Here is a 22,209-nt window from a genome sequence, read left to right as displayed (position 1 = left end):
CGAAATTATAATGCTGAAGCAACCCCCTAGTTGGTGCTTGTCCAGAGTTTTGTTCCCCCTCTATTCCAAAAATCTACCAGGTGAGAGAGGTGAGAGAACGGACAGGAGGTCTCTGGCTGACCGTATTTCATTACTCAGCGCTAACTGTAGCCACTTAGGAACTGCACACTCCTGCCTCGTGATTTTTCCACATACATCTGCATGACTGCTTCTCTCCCCTCAAGTGTCATCTCCTCAATAAAACCTACTATGATCATCCTAATTATAAGAGTAACATACCCCTGTTATACCACCACCATAGGATCCCAGATATTTTACCTGCATTTTTCAATATATTTATCACTTAATGTGCAATATAACTTATTTATTACAGTTATTGTGTATGTCACCCCCTAGAATGTACGCTTCTGGGGTCATTCACGGATTTATATTGTTTTTGTTCCCAAATGTATCCCCATCACCAGAACAATGCCTAGGACATAGTGGATGCACAATAATATTTGCTGAATTAACACATGAATGAATGCATGAAAGAACAAATTAAATAAATGACTATTAGGTTAAAAAATGAACACACAATAATTTTACACATGAGCATCAGTCATCTCAGTCATTGACACTTTTTACTTTAGAAGTCACTGGTTCTCGGGCGCCTGGGTGGCTCAGTTGGTTAAGCGACTGCCTTCGGCTCAGGTCATGATCCTGGAGTCCCGGGATCGAGTCCCACATCGGGCTCCCTGCTCAGCAGGGAGTCTGCTTCTCCCTCTGACCCTCTTCCCTCTCATGCTCTCTATCTCTCATTCTCTCTCTCTCTCAAATAAATAAATAAATAAATCTTTAAAAAAAAAAAAAAAAAGAAGTCACTGGTTCTCGGGCACCTGGGTGGCTCAGATGGTTAAGCGTCTACCTTCGGCTCAGGTCATGATCCCAGGGTCCTGGGATCGAGTCCCGCATCGGGCTCCCTGCTCCTTGGGAGCCTGCTTCTCCCTCTGCTTCTCTCCCTCTCTCTCTGTCTGTCTGTCTGTCTGTCTGTCATGAATAAATAAATAAAATCTTAAAAAAAAAAAGTTTAAAAAAAAAGAAGTCACTGGTTCTTTGCTTAAATGTTTAGAGACTATCTTAGCCTATGGGGTTCAACATAGTTCATTCTTTGTACATATGTCTATTAAACTTTCCTTCAGATTCAATAAAGATGAGAATTGATTACACAAATAAAATAACTTCACTAACTGGTTAAATAAATAAAAAATCAAGTCATATAACCCATACTAATAAATGATGCCATAAAGTCTTACGTTCTATAATCAGAGCTTCCAAACTGCCTCATTTAGAAATGTTCATTTACTACTGAGGACCACTGAGAAACTCTGCTTACAATTTCTCATTTAACCACATGATAAGCTGGTTGTTTTTTTTTTTTTTTAATCCTCAGTGATGAAACAAGCATGAGGAAAAAGGGACAAGAAGGCAAGAGCACACATTTAGCTCACTATGATTTTAAGAGCAATTTAAAGGACTTTCACTTTTCTATGTTTTATAGTTATGGCGCCATCTGGTGTTTACATGCAGAAAGGCTGTGAGGGCAGATGGTGTAAAAGTCCTTTGTCACTTTTTAAAAAATGTTTATGCAGCCCAACAAAATGATATGAGCACATGACTAAGTTGATAACAACACAGATCACACATTCAATTTGGAAATACAGAAATAAAAATTTAGATATCACTGTGGCATTAGAAGAATAAATCTTTTAAATAACTTCCAAATAAGAAAACTCTTCAAGAAAAACAAGACAAATGCAAAACATAAGTTATTAAAAGAGGGGAAAAACTGAAAAACATTCTAGAACCTTGTTAATAGGCCATTTCAAAATGCAGAATCTTATAAAAAGTAAATTATCAAATAAAACAAAGAGTTTATATTTGAATACCCAGAAGATCTAAGTATAACTCTTCATAATACAGCCTCAATCCTTAATCCCCATGGAGAATATAACAAGGCCTCACTATATTAACAATCTCCAGTTAATCACATCTTATTATATTAGGATGTGACAATTTTAGCTTATTCACTTATTTAGCTTATTTTGTAATTTAGGTAAATTTCTTTATTGGCTAATGCCACTGCTTCTGCGTTTACCATGACACCAACGTTACTTACACCAGTATAGGCTTTCCCGATATCCTAGGATGTCTTAGCACTTCCGACATTGTCTCTTTTGTCTCTTCCATTCTTTCTTCATCACTGGAATCCACAACAAATATTACCCCATAGGACTCAGCATAGTAATTCTTCCAGATTCCCCGAATTCTTTTTCCACCTCCCAAGTCAAAGATGGTGACTTCAAACTTTCCTTGCCTAAGGTCAATTTTGGAAAAGCCAACAGTAGGAGCTACATCTTCAGGATACTCTGTTTCAAATGATACAAAAAAACCCATTAGGCTTTAAATTAATAACATTAATCTAACTTCACAACTTAAATGACATAAAGTGTTTTTCATCATAATTTAGTACTAAATGGAATGTTTATTACTTGCTTACACACTAAGCTTTATATCTAAGTATACTGGTTTGGGGGAAGGGCAGATATAAAATATCCAACTAGAATTTATGCTCCATGCAGATAAAAATTTCTGTTTTTTGTTTATTTGTTTTATATTGATATAACCCCAGCTCCTAGAATAATGTCTACCCCATAACAGGTACTTAATAAATATCTATAGAATGAATAAATGAATGAACTCTTGCCTTTAAGGCTATTGACTCTCCAAGTTACAAATAATAAAAATTTTAACCCTTCAACACCACAGCCATCCCCAGGGACCATTACAACCTCTGTGAAGTTATAAAGAAAAACTGAGTATTTAGAGAATAGTTGAGAAGAACCAAAAAATGGGAGAAGCTATGAGGAGTAGACTGTGCTTTTTTAATTACTGAATTAAAGCTATAATTGGAATAAAGAAACTTCTCAAGGCAGCTTGCAAATATAGAGTAGATTTCATTATTTCTACAGGAACATGTTTTGGATGTTCTCATAAATTTAAAACTGAAATTTTCTGTACTTAAGGATATGACAACACAAAGTAGGTACAGGGTGTACATAACTGCCAAGGAATGGTAATAACAATAAGATTAAAAAGATAACTAAGGTTCAAGAAAGACTTGAATTGGGAGCTGAGACTTCAGGCCTTCAAGCTACAGGTAAGAGTGATCTAAGTAACAGAAGAAATAGCAAAGGCAAGGAAGTACAAACAAGTTGAACATCATAGTTGGAGCAAACCCTTAAGATTGTGAATGCAGACTGAAGAGAGTTCTGGAGAGAACTGGGAGCCATGGAAGGTATTTCAGCAGACCAGTAATATAATTAAGGTGACTAAAGTGCTTTATTAAGAAACAACTTTGCAAAGTCTCTAGAACTGGCTAGAAATGAGAGTGATGGCCACTTTTCAGACAGATATGAAAACAAAGAAGAAAGAATGGAAAGAGAGAACTCATGAAAGACTAACAGAACCTAGTGACTTGATGGCAATGAGGAAGAGTTAAAACTTCACATTTGTCTCATTTTCTCTTCATCACCAGAATCCACAACTAACAGTACTCCAATGGACTTTGTTTACACCCGCATGGGCAATACAATGGCCCCAAACTACATGAGGCTTTTTAAATTAAAATCAGTTAAAATTAAATTTCAGTTCTTCAGCTGTACTATCTACATTTAAAGTGCTCAAAGCCACATTGGCTAGTGGCCCATCCTACTACTAGCCCATATAGAACATTCCTATCATTGCAGAAAGCTCTACTGAATAACACTGGTGTAGATGGTCTTATCATTTCCACATTCAGCAAAACATTTGCTACTACAGAGGTAAGTTTGAAAGGCATTTGCTGCTAGGCTTAGGGGTGACTGGGAAACAGACTTGCAAGGTACTACTCCCTGGCAGCAAGTACTTTAGTGCAGTTTAAACAGTTCCCTAGAGAGTTCAAAGAGACATTACAAGTCCTATTTTTCTAAGACCTTCATTATCTAGGAGAAAAAAGTTTAGAAGCAATATAAGCAGAATGATACTCCCAAAACAGGATTACACTAGACATTTAAAAATATGGATCTAGTCCAGACCAAAACTGGTTTCCTTAGTGAAAATAAGCAGCCATCTTTGAGCATGATTTGAGAGGTACTCCCAGGAAATTATCAGTGAAAATAAATCAACAATGCTGGCGTAGGGATAAGGAAACTAACACGTACAGACACTTACTTCGGTACAGGACTTCATTAGGCATTAGGATATGAAGATGAATAAGATAGGGTTGCTGTCCTCAAAGAACATACAGTTCCATATAGACAGATACTATTAATGGAAATAATACAAGAACTGATATTTCTTCGAAAAAAGTCTGGAGAGGATAGCGTGAGGATCGCATGCCTGTGTCCTGTGTCCATGTGCTTCCCTCCCCCTGCAAAACTCATATGTTGAAACCCTAATCCCCAGTGAGATGGTGTTTGGAGGTGAAGCCTTTGGGAGGTAATTAACTTTGGGTGAGGTCATGAGGGTTAATACACTTAAAGAAGACACAGAGAGCTTGTTTTCTGTCTCTGCACCACATGAGGACACAGCAAGAAGTTGGTTGTCTATAAATCAGGAAGAGGGCCCTCATCAAGAACCCAACTATACTGGCACCCCGACTTCACACTTCCAGCCTCCAGAACTTGTTTAAATTAAGATACTGGTACAGCAGCCCAAACCAAGACCAAGGGCATTCAAGAGGAAAACAGTAAAGAGAAGGGAGGCACAAGTTATGGAATACAAAGGCTTCAGAAAGACCATGAAAGAAAAATGAAGTATTAAAAACTACATAATTATAATAAAGAAGGGAGAAGAACATTCCGAGCAGGAGAGCAATGTAAGCACAGATAAAATGATGGCAACATTCCCAGGAAACCAATTCAGATTAGGTAATTTGTTCAAGGTTACACGGTAGGCAGAGCAAGGATTCAAATCTAGGTCAAGACATTAAACACCTTTCCTCCCTGACTTCTCTAGCCTTTCCTCTGCATCCTACTCATGATTATGTGTTTCAAGACTGAAGACTAAATGTTCTGGATACAACTTCCCTATAAATCCTTCCTGATGATTTCTTTCTACTTCCAGTATCACCCACACGCTCTATCATAATATTCTGTCTTCTTGCTTGCTGGTCTTCACAATAGCCTGTCCCTTCCCACTATCTGGGACCTACTTTGTATCCTTAATACTTAGCCCAAAGTATATAGTGGCTCAATATTATAACACCAGACTGCCATGACAGCTGAAGCTACTGTCCTTACATCCGTCTTCCATATATTTATCCATCTGTTCATGCTAGTAGCCATTTATTGAGGGCCTATTATAGATAGATCAGGCATCATACAAGAACTAGGGGTACAAAGACAAATGGTCCCCAATCCTGAGGATTTCAGTAAAGTATATGTGTTAAGACAATCTCTAGAAAGCCCAAGATAAAGTGAAAATATATAATCAATAACTATTTATTGAGAATCTATTGTATGCTAAGCACTGTGCAATGTCCTAGATACACAATAATAAGATCCATCTTCTGATCTTACAGAAATCTTATGTAGAGGAGAAAAGTGGAAACATAAACAAATAACTATAACATAGTGAAGATATGTTAATATCCAACAAAGCTAGGGATCAATTTATACAAAGAAAATTTCTGCCACCCAAATAACAATCATTTCTTAGAAACTATTAGATTCTAAGATTCTATTAAACTGGATAGTCAGAAAATCCTGGATTTTTTTAGCTGAGCACATACCTATTTAGGATAAAGACTATAATCCCCAGTCTCTGTGGCAGCTAGGGATGGCTATTAGAGCACACTCTAGATAATGAGCTTGTGTTGTAGCGTTAAATGTTTAACCACTTTAGGGGTACTTTGATATGCAGTGTTTGCCATTTTCCATGGTATAAATACTCCCACTATGGCCAATTTCAAACTAGTGTGAGGTACCGGAAAACACAGTTGGGAAGAGATATACCTAACTGGCTCTAGATAGCTGATATGAGCCAAGAGAGCAAGTAGGAGCCAGCTCCAGAATACCACCGGTTCTAGTCAATGTCACTAAATTGAACTGATACAGCAGCTTCTAGTTCATGCCCTTAAAAGAAAATAAAATGGCCTCTCTTCCCCTTTACTTCTTCCTTCTAGCTGAAATGCACAGTACTAAGCCACCTTGGACTAGATAGGCAAGGGAGAACACTATAAATGGCAAAAAAAATAGGAGTAGGAACTTGAATCTCTACCACCATGGGGCTGTTATGCTACACCTATGCTACTTTAGTGTGCACTATTATGAGAAATAAAATTCTATTTTGTTAAGCCACTGTTATTTCAGGTCTCTGTTAGGACAACTGAACCTATATCCAACTAATACAATCACTTTGATAGCCATAAAGAAGAGAAGTTGATTGAAAGAAGCAAAGGTCAAGGTAAGGAAAGTACTTTGATTAGGAAGCTATCACATTCTAGATGAAAGACACTGAGGGTGTGGATTTAGACACTGCAGTTAGAAAAAAAGCACATATATCTCAAAAGAGGGGAGGGGAGGGGAGGGGAGGGGAGAGGAGAGGAGAGGAGAGGAGAGGAGAGGAAAGGAAAAAAAAAAGAAAAACAGAGACAACCCAGAAATAAGCTGAAGAGTAGAAGCCATGGCAGAAATGTTGGAAGAAGGTTGCTTATTACACCTAAGGCATGGCTGAACTGGGACACCAAAATTAGTAAAACTTTGGGAATTTATGGTCTGGAAAGGTGAAAGAGATACATGAATGAAGGAGTAATTTAAGTAGTGATACAAGTAGGTATAAGTAAGTATAGGCCAAAGCAGAGGAAGTAGTCAAGTCTACCGATGGTGGTGGTAATGGCTAAGGGTAGCAGGAGGTGGAAAAGGCTTCATGAAGAATGAGACTATATAACAAAAATCCATCTTTAGAGATATATAGATACTCTGCTTTAAAGATAAGCAGATATTCTCCCTAGTAAGACAAGTGGGAATAGCATAAACAAATACAAAGGCATGAAAAAGGTCCACTGGAAAACTTCATCTAGTTCTATCTAACTGGAATTCTTAAAAAAGAAAAAAGGTAAGAAATCTGTCACTAGAGTAGGCTAAAGAATAAATAAACAAGATGAAGAACAAAAACAGAACCAGAGGGAAGCTTAAAGTTGAAGACAGCTTTAACTTTCTGTTCATGATGTAACACCTTGAGTATTTTCTAAACTCAGAAAAATAAACTGATGGATATATGGAGGTGAAAATCAGCAGAGAAAGAGCCTAATGGAAAGAGGATGTTCTAAGTACACACAATAGATTAGATGGTCTGATTCTTAGATTATGCTCCCCTGAATGTAAGACTGAAGAAATGGAAGAAGATGTTTAAATGAGGAGTCACGGTGTGCAGGCCAAATCTGGCTCACTACCTATTTTTATATGGCCCTCAAGCTATAATTGTGTTTTATATTTTTAAATAATTACAAAAAAATCAAAAAGACAATATAACACATCAAATTTTAGTGTCCCAAACAAAATTTCATTGGAACACGGCCATGCTCATTTGTTTATATATTGTCTTGGCTGCTTTTGAACTATGTCAGGGTTGTACAGTTGGGAAAGAGACCTCATGACCCTCAAAGTTTAAAATATTTAATATCTGGCTCTTTACAACAGAAGTTTGCCACCCCTGGTTTAGATGATAATGAGTGCTCTGTGAGGATATAACCTAGGACATAGCATGAAGGGTATGTACAAAAGGACTTCATAAGAATCCAAAGACCAAAATACATAATTTACATCTAATGTTACATAGTAGAATATGAGGTGACAAAACAGCAAGTTTTGCAAGGTGTTAATTTTCTTTCACAAGCCTCCATAAATAAAAGCCCCCTGACTATTTGATATGCATATCTTGTTACAACATCCTTTTTCAGCAACAAATATATGTTAAGTTTTTTCCCAATTCATACCTTTAAGATGCTTGGCCACATCTTCTGGGTATACAACAAACTCACCAGCACAGTTGCTTCTATTTTGTAGTACATAGCATTAAATTAACACTAAATAAATACATTCAATGAGATGCAATATAAATGACATAAAACCCTTTGATAAAAAAGAGGCCCTGGGAGCACCTGGGTGGCTCAAATGGTTGAGCGTCTGCATTCTGCTCGGATCGTGGTCCCGGGGTCCTGGGATTGAGTCCCACATCGGGCTCCTGACTCGGCGGGGAGCCTGCTTCTCCCTCTCCCTCTGCCTCTCCCCCTGCTCATGTGCTCTCTCCCACATCGGGCTCCTGACTCGGCGGGGAGCCTGCTTCTCCCTCTCCCTCTGCCTCTCCCCCTGCTCATGTGCTCTCTCTCTCTGTCTCAAATGAATAAATAAAATCTTAAAAAAAAAGAGGCCCTAATTTTAACATAACTATAAAAATCAAGTTGAATCATGTTGAAAAAAAATATTGAAAAAAAAATCAAGACATATAAAGACAGTTGTGCTGGCTAACTATAATTCTACCTCTCTTTCGTTTAGGCGTAGCCTTGTGACTAAATTCTGGCCAAGAGAATGTAAGTGGAAGATGGGTATCATTCAAGGCAGGGCATGTCCTTTTTTTGCTTTTTCCCTCCTGTGCTGAGAAGACAGATGTGATCCCTTTAATCTGATCAAAGACGTCAAGGATACTCTGCATCTCTGCACTTATTCAAATCTGAAACATGTTAACTGGCTGGTACTCTTAAGCTAGAGTCTATTCACCATATTAGCCACAAGTATACTAAGAATTTAAAGTAATGGAGTGTATACTATCTATACCAAATAAATATGTAACAAAGCAATTTACACACATTAGTAATTCAGAATAATTTGATAATAAATATTTTCCACTTACCTCCTTGGATTCCCTTTGCCGTTGCTGTTTTACCAGCATTATCAAGTCCCACCATCACAAGAGTCACCTTTCTTAAAATAATAAAAATTTAAAAATCACTTTCTGAATTAATTCAATATTGAGGAAAAAATAAAAGTAAATTCATTCATTTAAGCAACATTTAAGGAGCTTCTACTATGTATAAGACAATCTGCTAGACCCCAGGCAGTTCAAAAATGAATAGAATAGATTCCAAAAGCAAAATTCTTGAGAAATACCTTTAAAGTGTCATCCTTCTGTTCTATAAGCAAAAAAGAAAATTGTAGAGGAGACTGTGCAAAAGGTAGAGAAAGACTAAGAGAAAGAGAAAGAAGGAAGAAAGAAGGATTCTAACACACAAGTTACTTATCATGGCTAAAGACTCAATTTTCTAGTTAATTGAATTCTAAGGATCATCACAAATCTGTTTTCTTGTGAAATACATAAGAAAACAATTATTGCTAGGTTCTAGGCACTAATGGTGTGCTCACCTCTGTTTTTAGATATGCAGCACCTTACCAAGTATAAATCTTAAACACAGTATAATAACATGATTATTAACTTAAGTGTATTTTGAAATAGGGTTCCTACAATTGTAAAGCTTAAAATGTTTTTGATGATATAGCTAAACTTGACAGAATCAGGAAAAAAAAAATCTAGTTCAATTTTACAGTCGAAGAAACATAAGCCCAGAGTTGTAAGATAATGAGTCGCTTACAAAGTCAGAACCAGAACCTAAATCACTTAACTCCTAGAGACTTCTTAAACCGGGGATAGGTAAAAAGAAACAAATCTATTATAATGGTCCTATTATCTTGGCAATACAGTCCACCACTAGAGCTCATTTCTGGTTCAGGTTGAGCCATCACACAATATAACAGGTAAGACCATCCATTAACACCACAGATTCGGGAATATAGCAAGAAAGCCACAGCATAACACGGCTGTCATGTTAAAGCCACAGGGCCACATTCTTATGGGATACAGTCAGGGCTTCTGCCAAGTCATTCTTCACTAACAATCATCCCAAAAAGGGTTAAAAAAAAAAACACAAAAAAATAGAACTTAGATGTTAAGAAGGGGTGTTCTTTCATCTCTCTAGCCCTGACTCTCTTGGATCTGTTTGTTTTTTTTTATTCTACATGTATTCAAAGGATCCATATAACAAAAAGAAAGGACAGAGTTGAAGGTGTAAGGCAGTCAGGTTATGGGTCATAACGCTGAAGAAGTACAAACTTGGTCTTGCAAAAGCCAAATTGGTCATCTATTAAACAAATAGTTACTGACCATCTTCTGTACACTAGACACCAGTGTTCTAGGTATTTGAGATACACCTGTTTGTTTGTTTTTTAAGATTTTTTATTTATTTGTCAGAGAGAGAGCACAAGCAGGGGGAGTGGAAGAGGGAGAAGTAGGTTTCCCACTGAGCAAGGAGCCCAATGTGGGACTCGATACCAGGACCTCAGGATCATGACCTGAGCCAAAGGTAGACACTTAACTGACTGAGCCACCCAGGCGTCCCAAGATATACCTGTTTATTAAAATAACTACAACAACAAGAAAACAAACAAAAACAGATACAGAAATTCTTCCCTTACTATAAACTTACATGTTAGTGGCAGGAGACAATAATAATAAATATAAGAACTAAGTACATTATAACTATGTTGGAAGGTGGTTACATACTATTAAAAAATATAGAATAAAGCAGGGTAAAGGGAGGCAGGAGTGGGGATTTTTTTATGTAGTTTTATGTAGGTGGGCTGCAGTTTTATGTAGGTGATATGAGCAGTTTTATATAGGTGATATGGGCAGTCCTCACTGAGAAGGTAAAATCGGAGCAAGGCCTTGAAGGAGGGAGTTAGTCATGCAAATATCTGGGTCAAGAGAATATCTAGGGCAAAGGCACTAACACGGGGGCATGCAGGAATGTTCTAATATCAGCATGCAAGCCAACGTGGTAAAACCCAGTGAGAATGGAGCAGGGAAGAAGAACAGGGAGTCAGAAACACATCAGAGGCCAGATCATGGAGGGCCTTGTAGGTGAGGACTTTGGCTTTTGTGAATGAAGTTAATTTACTCTCCATATTAATTTCTTTTGTTATCCAGGAGCCACAGTCTTCTAAAAGTTTCAACTGTCTATACCCACCATGGGGAATAAATGGAAGTATATCTAAGCTTGAATCAGTGCAAGAATAAAGTAAGCCACAATTAGCAGCATCCCCATACCCCATCCCTAGTCATCCAGTGGGGGGGTCAGTGGGAATGCCAAAGAGAACCATGACAGATTACGAATTTAAGGAGCTGAGGTAGTATGTGAGTTCTGGATACCTCTATTCATGTAGAAATTACACCTGCATTATCAACTGTGAAAAATATGAGTTTACTTCTTGAGGAAGCAGTGCAATATTCTGGAGTATAACTTTATTATTTTGTTTGAAGAATTTATAACTACCAAATATCAAATAAGATTTAAATACAAATTATGGGGCGCCTGGGTTGGCTCAGTTAGTTAAGCATCTGCCTTCAGCTCAGGTCATGATCTCAGGGTCCTGGGATAGAGCCCCGAACTGGGCTCCCTGCTCCATGCTCAGCAGGAAGCCTGCTTCTCCCTCTCCCTCTGCTGCTCCCCCTGCTGTGCTCTCTCTCTCTTTCAAATAAATAAATAAAATCTTTAAAAAAAAGATTTAAATACAAAATAATTTCTTAGGCAAAGTATAGTAAATGTCTATCCAAAAGAAACGGATAATGTAGCATTTATATAATATTTTAGGTAACTCAAGTTACTAGATATACAATTAGATTAAAATAATATTAAAACTAATTCAATTGCCCTTTGAAAAATGTATAATGTATTTCAAGATCTACCATGCTTCAAACATGACGATGAATCAAAACAATTACTATTAGGGAACAAAATGCCCACATTATGCTTATTTGCATCATTTATTCTATAAATATTTATTAAACACCTTTTATACAGCAGCAACAAACATTCCACAATCCCTAGCCCTCCTACACCTTAGAGCAAGAAAACAGGTTTTAGGTAAGTATGTGTGGTGACTGTTGTCATGGAAAAGCACAGGCAGCTGCAGGGAGAGATGGTAGGCAACCATACCTATTCTAGAAGTCAAGGAAGACTAACTGCAACTAGGTCAGCGGTTCCTAGGCACATCACGGAACTGATGATTTCTCATGCCTTATGAGCCAGAGTGAAAAATCTCAAATATACGTTTTCCAGGAAAATGGCCCCTCATTCTCAATTACATAGACTGCATCTTACGTTTTCTCTCCATTCTTGCCAAGACTTCAGCTGAAAAAATCTTCCAAATAATTGCTCTTAAACATTTTGAAACATTGCCCTTAAAGCTTGCTACCAAGGGTATTAGCTTTTACCTTAAAAGCTTTCCTTTTTTAATAGACTATTAAGTTCAAACAAAAAAAGTCCTTCAAACATGAAAATAACACATTGGAAAATTGTAATTATGCTGAGAGGGACACAAAATAATCTCTCTGGATTTCTTTTTTACTGTGACTACTCTTGAAAGTAGTTAATTTTTTATATCATTAAGCCATATACTTGAAAACATGACTTTAAATATTTGAGGTAACGTCTTAATGAATAAACATAACATTAGCAGTACAAATGAAAATCACAGCATGAATTACTGCAATGTCTGATAACAAAACATTAAATTTATACTTTCAGAACAGAATGGGTTTATTTTATTTTTTTTCTAAAGATTTTATTTGACAGAGAGACAGCTGGAGAGGGAACACAAGCAGGGGGAGTGGGAGAGGGAGAAGCAGGCTTCCCGCAGAGCAGGGAGCCCGACACTCGGACGCTGGGCTCGATCCCAGAACCCTGGGATCTTGACCTGAGCCGAAGGCAGATGCTTAATGACTGAGCCACCCAGGGGTCCCCAGAATGGGTTTAAAAGGTTAACATTCACCTAACACTCAAAATTCTATGCAACCCTTTAAAAAATGAAGATGTACAATCTAACACATGTTAAAATGTACATGTCATTACAGCTGTTTAAAATATGGTAAATCATCACTGATTGGGAACAGCTGGCTGTGCCTATGACAAAAGAAGGATGGAAGACACTGTCTTTTAACCTTATGATTACTGATCAAATACATTAGCCCTTCTATTAAAAAAAATATATATACAGTGTGGTTAGGTTTATAGTGTCTAGAAAAGTTGATACTAGCAAAAAAAAAAAAACACAAGTCATTTGGTCAGACAGTAGGCATTATGGACACAAACAAGCCTGAGACATGGTTTTCTATCTCAGAGTACTCATCTTCTAACGAGAGTGACTAAAACATAAACAAATATTAGTACAACAAAAAACAACAGGTACAGAAATTCTTCCCTTACTAAACTTACATGATAGTGGCAGGAGACAATAATAATAAACATAAGAACGAATATTAGTACATTGTGACACTATGACAGTTAAATATGCTCATCTATAAATACAAGATATTAAAGTAATACAGAGCAAGAGGACTTTATCCAGCCTAAAGATACAGAAGGTCAGGGAAGCTTCCTAGACAAGGCAATGCTTCAGCTAAGCTGTTAAAGTGGAAAAGTTTGCCAAACAAGGGGAAGATGAAAATAGAAGGTAGGAGGATGAAGAGATTCCAACTAAGAACACTGCCTGAGAAGATACCACACCAAGGAGGTGAGGAGAACTGGCAGGATGTAGAGTTGCTAAAGCCAGGGGTTAAGAGTACACCTTAGAGCAGCCTTAAACAAAAGGAGAACACGCTTGTTAGACTCACACATAATCATGACGCAATACAACTACACACTGAGTCTAAAGGAAACTTGATATACTGCTACCTTAGGAACTAGTATCAACAAATAGTTAACAATGTGACCTTCCCAGAAGTTGAAAGTGATCACTTCACTCTTACCACAGTTATCCCTGAGTCATTAATTATATATCAAACTAGAAAGGCTGAGATGAAAAGGACTTCGTGGTATTTTAAGATGTACAGTATGTTTGTACTAATAACAAATCTGATAGATTGCCACAACCTTGGTATTAGACCTGTATTCAAGTCCCAGATTTGCCACTTCCAAGTTATATGACCTGGGCCATGTTATTTAACTTCTCAGAATTTTATCAGTAAAATGAGTTAATAATAACATCCCTCCCATAGGAATGTGGTTAAATATGACAATGCAAGTAAAGTGCTCAATGCCTGTGGCACAAAATAAGTGCTCAACCAATAGCTATTCTTATTACAGCATAAGACTCAAAACAGGGAGTCCATGAGATGAGACCACAGAAACAGGCAGGGACCAGATTACAGAAGGGAATGAATGGGTGCAGTTTTACACATGTTGAGAGTGCTCACTCATCTCACACTGAAGTCTGAAGCTGAAGGAGAGATCTGTGCTAGGTTTATGAGACATACACCTGGTAATTAAAACTATGAGAACAGATGAAAGATCCTAGGGAGGGTGCAGGAGGGAGAAGAGCCCGGGGCGAGGGTGGCATGGAACCCTGAGAACCTTTGAAGAAACCCTTAAAACTGTAGTCAGAAAGAAATGAGGAGACTAAAGAAATGGCAGCATTGGGAATAGTTTCCAGAAGGGTTATGAGATGAACAATATCAAATACTGCAAAGTTTCGTAAAATAAAAGTATCTTTTTCGTAACTGTCCCAAATTAAGTAACTCAGTAGTAAATGCTCTCATCTTTTCCCAAACCCTGCAATAACCAATGCCTTGAATTTATACAGTATGTCTTAATAGTTCAAAGCACTTTACCCTACCATTTATATTCATACTGTCCCTGCAAGCAGAGCGGGTACAAGTTACCCATCCCTACGTGCTCATAAAAAGTCAACAGCAGTTTCCATGGCAAGTTTAAACACAATGGCTTGTAAAAATAGTAATAATCATTATTATTTTAAAGGGTAATTTGGACCATTTTGTTTAGCCTAAAATTTACTCACATTTATATATATGCACACAGATACACATCTGATAGCCAAGTACTATGGCTCATTTTCTTTTTTTTTTTTTTTAAGATTTTATTTGTTTATTTGTGTCAGAGAGAGAGAGAGAGAGAGAGCACAAGAAGGCGGGCAGCAGACAGAGAAGCAGGCTCCCTGCTGAGCAAGGAGCCTGACGTGGGACTCGATCCTAGGACCCTGGGATCATGACCTGAGCTGAAGGCAGACCCTTAACTGACTGAGCCACCCAGGCACCCCAGTATGGCTCATCTGCATCAGAGTATCTTGAAGGTATTGTGGTATTTTACACAGTATCACAATCATAACTTAGTTCATGGACCTAATAGAAAGTAGATTACCTAATAACACGTACACTAACTAAGGTCATGAATAGCATGCTGTTAATAAAACCTAACGATGATATTGATGAAAATCTAACTAAGGCATTTTTCTGCTTAAAATCCTTAAACAAGGGCGCCTGGGTGGCTCAGTTGGTTAAGTGACTGCTTTCGGCTCAGGTCATGATCCTGGAGTCCCGGGATCGAGTCCCGCATCGGGCTCCCTGCTCAGCGGGGAGTCTGCTTCCCCCTCTGACCCTCTTCCCTCTCGCGCTCTCTATCCCTCATTCTCTCCCTCTCAAATAAATAAAATCTTTAAAAATAAATAAAATAAATAAAATAAAATCCTTAAACAAAATCAAGTCCAAACTCTGTAGCCTCCTCCTCTGCCACTCTCCTCCAGCAGGCCTACTAGTGCAGGTGCTACCCTCATCCTTTCTGTCCTTCCTGACCATCCATGCTACCACAGCAAACAGACATTAACTTTCTCAGGCAACTGCTCATACAGCGTCCTCTACTAGAACTTGTCAATCAACTCTGTAGCCCTAGCATCAAATGCGCCAGACACACATTAAGCATCTTTACTGAATGAAACAGCATAATATATTTTCCGACTCCCCCATTTGCTGAGTAAATATTAAGTAAAATTAAAATATATAATTTTCAGTTGATAAAGTACTACAATGGATTTAATTTACATAAATCTTCACATAAAAGTAAGAGTTCAATCTTAGAAAATGTAATTAAAAGTATCTATCTTCTGGGATGCCTGGGTGGCTCAGTCCATTAAGCATCTGCCTTCAGCTCAGGTCATGATTCCAGGGTCCTGGGATGGAGTCCCTCATCAGGCTCCCTGCTCAGCTGCTCTGCCTGCCACTCTCCCTGCTTGTGATCTCTCTCTCTCTCTCTGACAAATAAATAAAATCTTTAAAAAAAATTATCTACTTCCATCAAACTGGCTGAAGTTTTCTGAAAAAGTTTATGTGCTCAAGGTTTCAAGGTAATAATTAACAGTGAGAAATACTTTTTAAAATAATTAAAAAAATTAAAAGTAGGGATTAAGAGAGTCAAAAGCTTGTTTTATATATTTGATCTCAGAGTCTCTTTTTATATAACAGATATACAATTTGATATATCAGAAATATAAGCAACATAATACTGGAGTTTTGAACTTAGAAAATATTTGATTTGTCAATCTTTTTTGAGTGACATTATTACAATCATTTGAACATCTACAATTCTAAACTTCCTGACCTGTCAACTAAGGAGACAATACTTCAAATGAGATAATTACATAAAAACTATTTCTAACTTCAAAAATATTTTGCAAGTCAAAAATAAACTATTTTGGGGGCGAATGGGTGGCTCAGTTGGTTAAGCAGTTGCCTTTGGCTCAGTTCATGATCCAAGAGTCCTGGGATCGAGTCCTGCATCGGGCTCTCTGATCAGTGCGGAGTCTGCTTCTTGCTCTTCCTCTCTCTCTGCCCCTCTCCCCGCACTCACGTTCTCTCTCTGTCTCAGATAAATAAAATAAAATCTTAAAAAAAACCCACACACACAATTTCACCAAAACACTAAAAAAAACTTAACACATTTTAAGTTCTAGAATATTTAGAACTACATAAAGCAGGTTCTAAATTTAAAAAGTAACATAAACATATGTAGGAAAAAAAGACTTGGGAACACTATTTTATGATAAATGTGTGAGAGAAAGAAAAAACCTACCACAAAAAAAAAATCAATATAATAAAAAATTTACCAAAAAAAAAAATTATGGTGTGATTTTATTGTACAAGTGTGCTATTTTCTGACATTTTAATTCAGATTGCGGAACCCAGGATAATATTACATCAAAATCACTATCTAAATTTATGGACCATTAATAAATAGAAAGAGGACCAAACTTGGGGTCATATGCTAGCTCTGAAGTCAAATTTTTAGCGTCCATTTGTTTATTTCTAAAATATAAAGGGGTAGAATCAGAATGTCTCTAGGTCCCTTTTTATCCTAAAATTCTAAACCTAATAAGAATAAACAAGAAGCCCCAGGCGTTTAAAAAGAAATGTAAACCATTCCAGTTCTGCATACAGCACATCAGATAATCCTCACTAATCTGTGTGTACAGCTTAATTAACAAATTAAAAACTCAGCAGTTTCTATAAACGGTCTAGGATTTACAGTTGTATTTATTTAAACCAAAATGATGGCTATTGAGGTACTAAATGTTTCCCCACTGAAAAAATTCATAGCAAAGATGATATACCCTATCATGGTACGCTTTTATCAGACACCACAGAGATGTACAGAAAGCATTAATCCACAATGCTTAAGTAACATCTGAGTCTCTTTTACAGTTGGCCACAGTGAACAACAATTTACTAATAAATTTCAAGTAAAGTTTTGATAAGCTGAATTCTGACATCAAAAAACACAGATGGGCAAGAAACTACTTCCAGCTAGTGGTTACCTCTAGGAAGGGATGGTAGGAGATGAATAGGGAGCAAGGAGCTTCAAAGATTTGTTATCTATTTCTTTAGAAAAAAACTGAAATGTGATAACCAGTTTAATACTTGTAAAATCTAGGTAGTAGGCACATAAGTACTTACTGTATTTTTCTTTTTGTTTAAATAATAGTAAATGTTTTTATTTCTAATTGTAATATTATGTCATTCTTGTTGCCAATTTTTTTCTCATTTAACTTGATATTAATTTTCTGCTTCTCTTAGGTAAGCCATTTCTGAATTCATGCCCTTGGAAAGCTTAGGAAGCACAAAATTTCTTCAAGGCCCCTGTAAAATTATACCCCTTCCAAAATCCTGTCTTTTATTCTTGCTAAAAATCTTAGAAATCATCTTGCAACTCTTGCGTGTTCTATCACATTTTAAATGCACTATTCCATCAACTAGACACTACCTGGCATAAATCATAGGAGTTTAGAGTATGTAGATGATAATATGTAAGGGTGAGGACCTACTTACAAGGTCCCAAATATACTGAGCACCATGGCTTGGATTCTGTGTCCAGGACAAACGCTGTTCCCTATACACAAAATAAATTTCAATAGTTTTAAATGTTAAAAATTAAAATATGAAAGTACTAGAAAAAAGTATAGGTGAATATAATCTTGGATACATATAATGGAATATAATCTAAGTATTACACTAAAAGAATGGTGTATTTGAAAAAAAAATTAAATGTTTATGCTTCAAACACCATAAAAAATTTACAAATATAAATGGAAGAAAAAATATCTGTAATATATACTACAGAGAAATGGTTATCACTATACACATTTAAAATCTCTTAGAAAATTCAATAAGAAAAGGCACCTGCCCCAATAGGAAAACAGCAAGGGAAATCATTGGGAAATTCCCAAAAGAAGAAATATGAAAGTCCAAGGAAAAAACAATTTTAATAGGAATCAAAAAAATAGAAACTAAATGTGGACAACATTTCCCCCTATAACCTGAAAAAAACAAATGGTGACTTGGGGAAGAGGGGAAAAGGCACTTTTATACACTTCTGGTAGGAGCAATGATTGTTGATATATTTTGGTTTTTTTTAAAACCTTTCTGAAGAGCAATTTAGCAATATATAGCAAATACCTTAAACTTTTTCATTTGATCTTATCATCATTTGATCTTGAATTTCATTTCCAAAATATTTATAGAAGGGTGCCCACACAAGCCTTGTTCATAATAGTGAAAATTTTTAATTTTCTAAATATTTAATAACAGGAATAATTAAACATACTTTGGTGAATCTATACAACACACTACTCTACCTAAAAAGATGGTTCATGAAAAACATGTAAAGATGCAAAAAGATAATAATTATGATTAAAGCAAAAATAAATAAAAAGCTGCAAAATAGCATTCTATTACCTCTTTATTGTTTAAAAATTTACAGAGAAACCATCAACAAAACAAAGAGGCAACCTCCTGAATGAGAGAAGATATTTGCAAATCATACATCCAATAAAGGATTAATATCCCAAATGTGTAAAACTTAGGATGATACATAACTTGACACAACTCAAAAAAATAACCTGATTAAAAAACCGGCAGAGGACCCAAACAAATGTTTTTCCAAAGAAAACAAAGAGATGGCCAACAGGCACACGAAAGGATGCTCAATGTCACTAATCATGAGGGAAACACAAATCAAAACTATAATAAGGTATCACCTCACACTGGTCAGATTGGCTATTATCAAAAAGACAAAAAATAACAAGTGTTGGTGCAGATGTGGAGAAAAGGGAAATCCCATACACTGTTGATGGGAACGTAAATTTTCCACTATGGAAAACGTATGAAGTATGGAGGTTCCTCAAAAACTTAAAAATAAAACTACCAGGGGCGCCCGGGTGGCTCAGTCAGTTAAGCATCTGCCTTGCAGGTCATGATCCCAGGGTCCTGGGATGGAGCCCCACATCGGGCTCCCTGCTCAGCGGGAAGCCTGCTTCTCCCTCTCCCACTCCCCCTGCTTGTGTTCCCTCTCTCCCTGTGTCTCTCTCTGTCAAATAAATAAATAAAATCTTTAAAAAAAAAAATAGAACTACCATACAATCCAGCAATTCCACTTCTGGGTGTCTATAGGAAGAAAACAAAGATACCAATTTGAAGAGATACATGCACACCTATGTTTACTGCAGCATTATTTACAATAGCCAAGATATGGAAGCAACCTAAGTGTCCATTGATAGATGAATAAAGATGGATATATGATGGAATATTACTCGGCCATAATAAAAAAAGAATGAAATCCTGTCATTTACAACATGGATGGGCCTAGGAGGTATTACGCTAAGTGAAATAAGTCAGAGAAAGACAAGTATCATATGTTTTCATTTATTTATGGAATCTAAAAAACAAATAAACACACAAACCAAACAGAAAGAAACTTACAGAGATAGGAAACAAGCTGTTGGTTACTATAGCAGGGAGAGATGAAATAAGTGAAGGGATTAAGAGTTACAAACTTCCAGTTATAAAATAAATGAGTCATGGGGATGTTATATACAGCATAGGGAATATAGTCAATAATATTTTAATAATTTTGTGTAGTGTCAGATGGTTAATTGGACTCACCATGGAGATCATTTGGTAATGAGTAAAAACAGCGAATAAAAAGAGAATTTACAGTTATATAAGAGATTCTACACCAAAATGTAAATCTTTGGGCGTGAGACTGTGGGTTACTAATATATGCCACTTTTTGCTTAACTGTGCTTTCAATGTTCTACATAAACATTCATCACCTTTAAATAAAAATAAACATGCATTACTTTTAAATATTTTTAAATAACAACAGCTCCTGTCCACAAGCCATCCTGGAGGACAGGTGAGAAGAGTTGAATAAACATTTCATTACAATACATGCGTAAGTAGAGACAAATACAGGGTGCTAAGCAATTACAATGAAAAGGTAAAAAACCTAGATGGAATTCAAAGAAAGTTTTCTGAAAGAGAATCTCCCAAATGACAAGTGAGGAATGATTAGGAATAGCCAACCAAAAAAAGAAGAGCATTTGGTGAGGAATGGAGGGACTAGAGAACTTAAATTCGGCAAATTTGGCATGAGGAATTTGGACAGAAGGAAAAAGGAAAAAAGACCACTGACAACAGTGTAGAGAATTAATCAGAGAGGAACAGTGGAAAGTCTGTCAAAGAAATGTGGGAGAGAAATAATGGAAATTTAATCTAAAATAGAGCGGGGGGGGGGGCCGCCTGGGTGGCTCAGTCGTTAAGGGTCTGCCTTCAGTTCAGGTCATGATCCCAGAGTCCTGGGATGGAGCCCCACTTCGGGCTCCCTGCTTGGCGGGACCTCTCCCTCTCCCACTCCCCCTGCTTGTGTTCCCTCTCTTGCTTTGTCTCTCTCTGTCAAATAAATAAATAAAATCTTTAAAACAGAGCAGTGGGTATGGAAAGGCTAAAAGAGTGTAAGACTGTAAGTGGTATTAAGTCCATAGAAACCAAAGACTTAATGATTTGAGAGATCAAAGCACAAAGAGGAATCTAGGATTACTCCCGGCTGGACTTGGGTAAAAGGAGGGCAGAAGCAATTCGGCATGGAAATGAGAGAGGATCTAAATTCAATTTTGGATGTGCTGGGATTGAGGATTCTTGTGGAATGGGATATGTAAATTTTCAAGTGGTAGATGAGTCTTTGTGCTGCAAACACACGGACTTGAGAGTCAATGTTTAAGTGGCTATATGTCACTATATGTGGTGAAATTGCCCACGAAGGGGAATATACAGAAGAAAAGAGAGTTGAACACAGAACACTGGGGAAGACTTGAGAGTGAGATGACGAAACGCTAACTGGGAAATAGAGATAGAAATGGCCAAAGGCAGAAAGGTAAAAATTTTTAAATTCAGGAAAAATAAACCAGAAAATTTTAAGAAGAGAGTGGTCTTAAGTGTCAAACTGAATTAAAGGGTCTGGGCAGAAGTCTTCAAATGCAGGAAGTTAAGGGAATGCATGAGAGGAGATGAAGTTGAGAAAGTATCAGTAATCCATTGTCAACTGTTAGCCTGGGGTGAAGGCTGAGAGGGAAAGGTAGTGGCTGCAGGGGCAGAGGGTTGTTTATTACGGTAGACACAGAATAATGACTTCCCAAATATGTCTACAACCTAATCACCGGAACCTGTGAATATGTTACCTTACATGGCAAAAGGAATCTTGTAGACATGATTAAGTTAAGGATCTTGGATGGGGAGCTTATCTTGGGAGTACCCAGGTAGACCAGATGTAAACACAAGAGTCATTATAAAAGGGACTTTTTAAAGTCCTGATAAAAGATCAGAGAAGAAGGATGTTATACAATTGGCTTTGAAGATGGAAGAAGGGGGCCACAAGCCAATAACTGCAGGCAACCTCTTTTTTTTTTTTTTTGGCTGGAAAAGGCAAAGAAAAACAGATTCTCTCTCAGAGCCTCCAGA

At 37.0% G+C, this 22,209-nt stretch overlaps 1 protein-coding gene across 4 annotated transcripts in view; it reads right to left on the bottom strand.

Annotated features, from left to right (window-relative positions):
* ARL13B (ARF like GTPase 13B) overlaps window positions 1-22,209 on the bottom strand; it is a 67,993-nt gene that overhangs the window by 43,539 nt on the left and 2,245 nt on the right. For 2 of the 4 annotated variants that reach the window (XM_025873074.2, XM_025873082.2), the window contains exons 2-3: window positions 8,932-9,002; window positions 2,159-2,408 (exon numbers count right to left, since the gene is read on the bottom strand). The exons of 1 other annotated variant lie outside the window; for it this stretch is intronic. In XM_025873074.2, the coding sequence (XP_025728859.1) occupies window positions 2,159-2,408; window positions 8,932-9,002 (321 nt within the window). The remainder of the gene's footprint in view (window positions 1-2,158; window positions 2,409-8,931; window positions 9,003-22,209) is intronic. One more of the 4 variants, XM_073892274.1, reaches the window with a different exon arrangement.

Source organism: Callorhinus ursinus, unplaced genomic scaffold, assembly GCF_003265705.2.
Source record: "Callorhinus ursinus isolate GAN/ISIS: 27379988/994484 unplaced genomic scaffold, GSC_fseal_2.0 scaffold1, whole genome shotgun sequence".
NCBI lineage: Eukaryota > Metazoa > Chordata > Mammalia > Carnivora > Otariidae > Callorhinus > Callorhinus ursinus.
The sequence above is the reverse complement of the archived record's forward strand: the minus strand, read 5'-3'. Positions and strand labels throughout refer to the sequence as shown.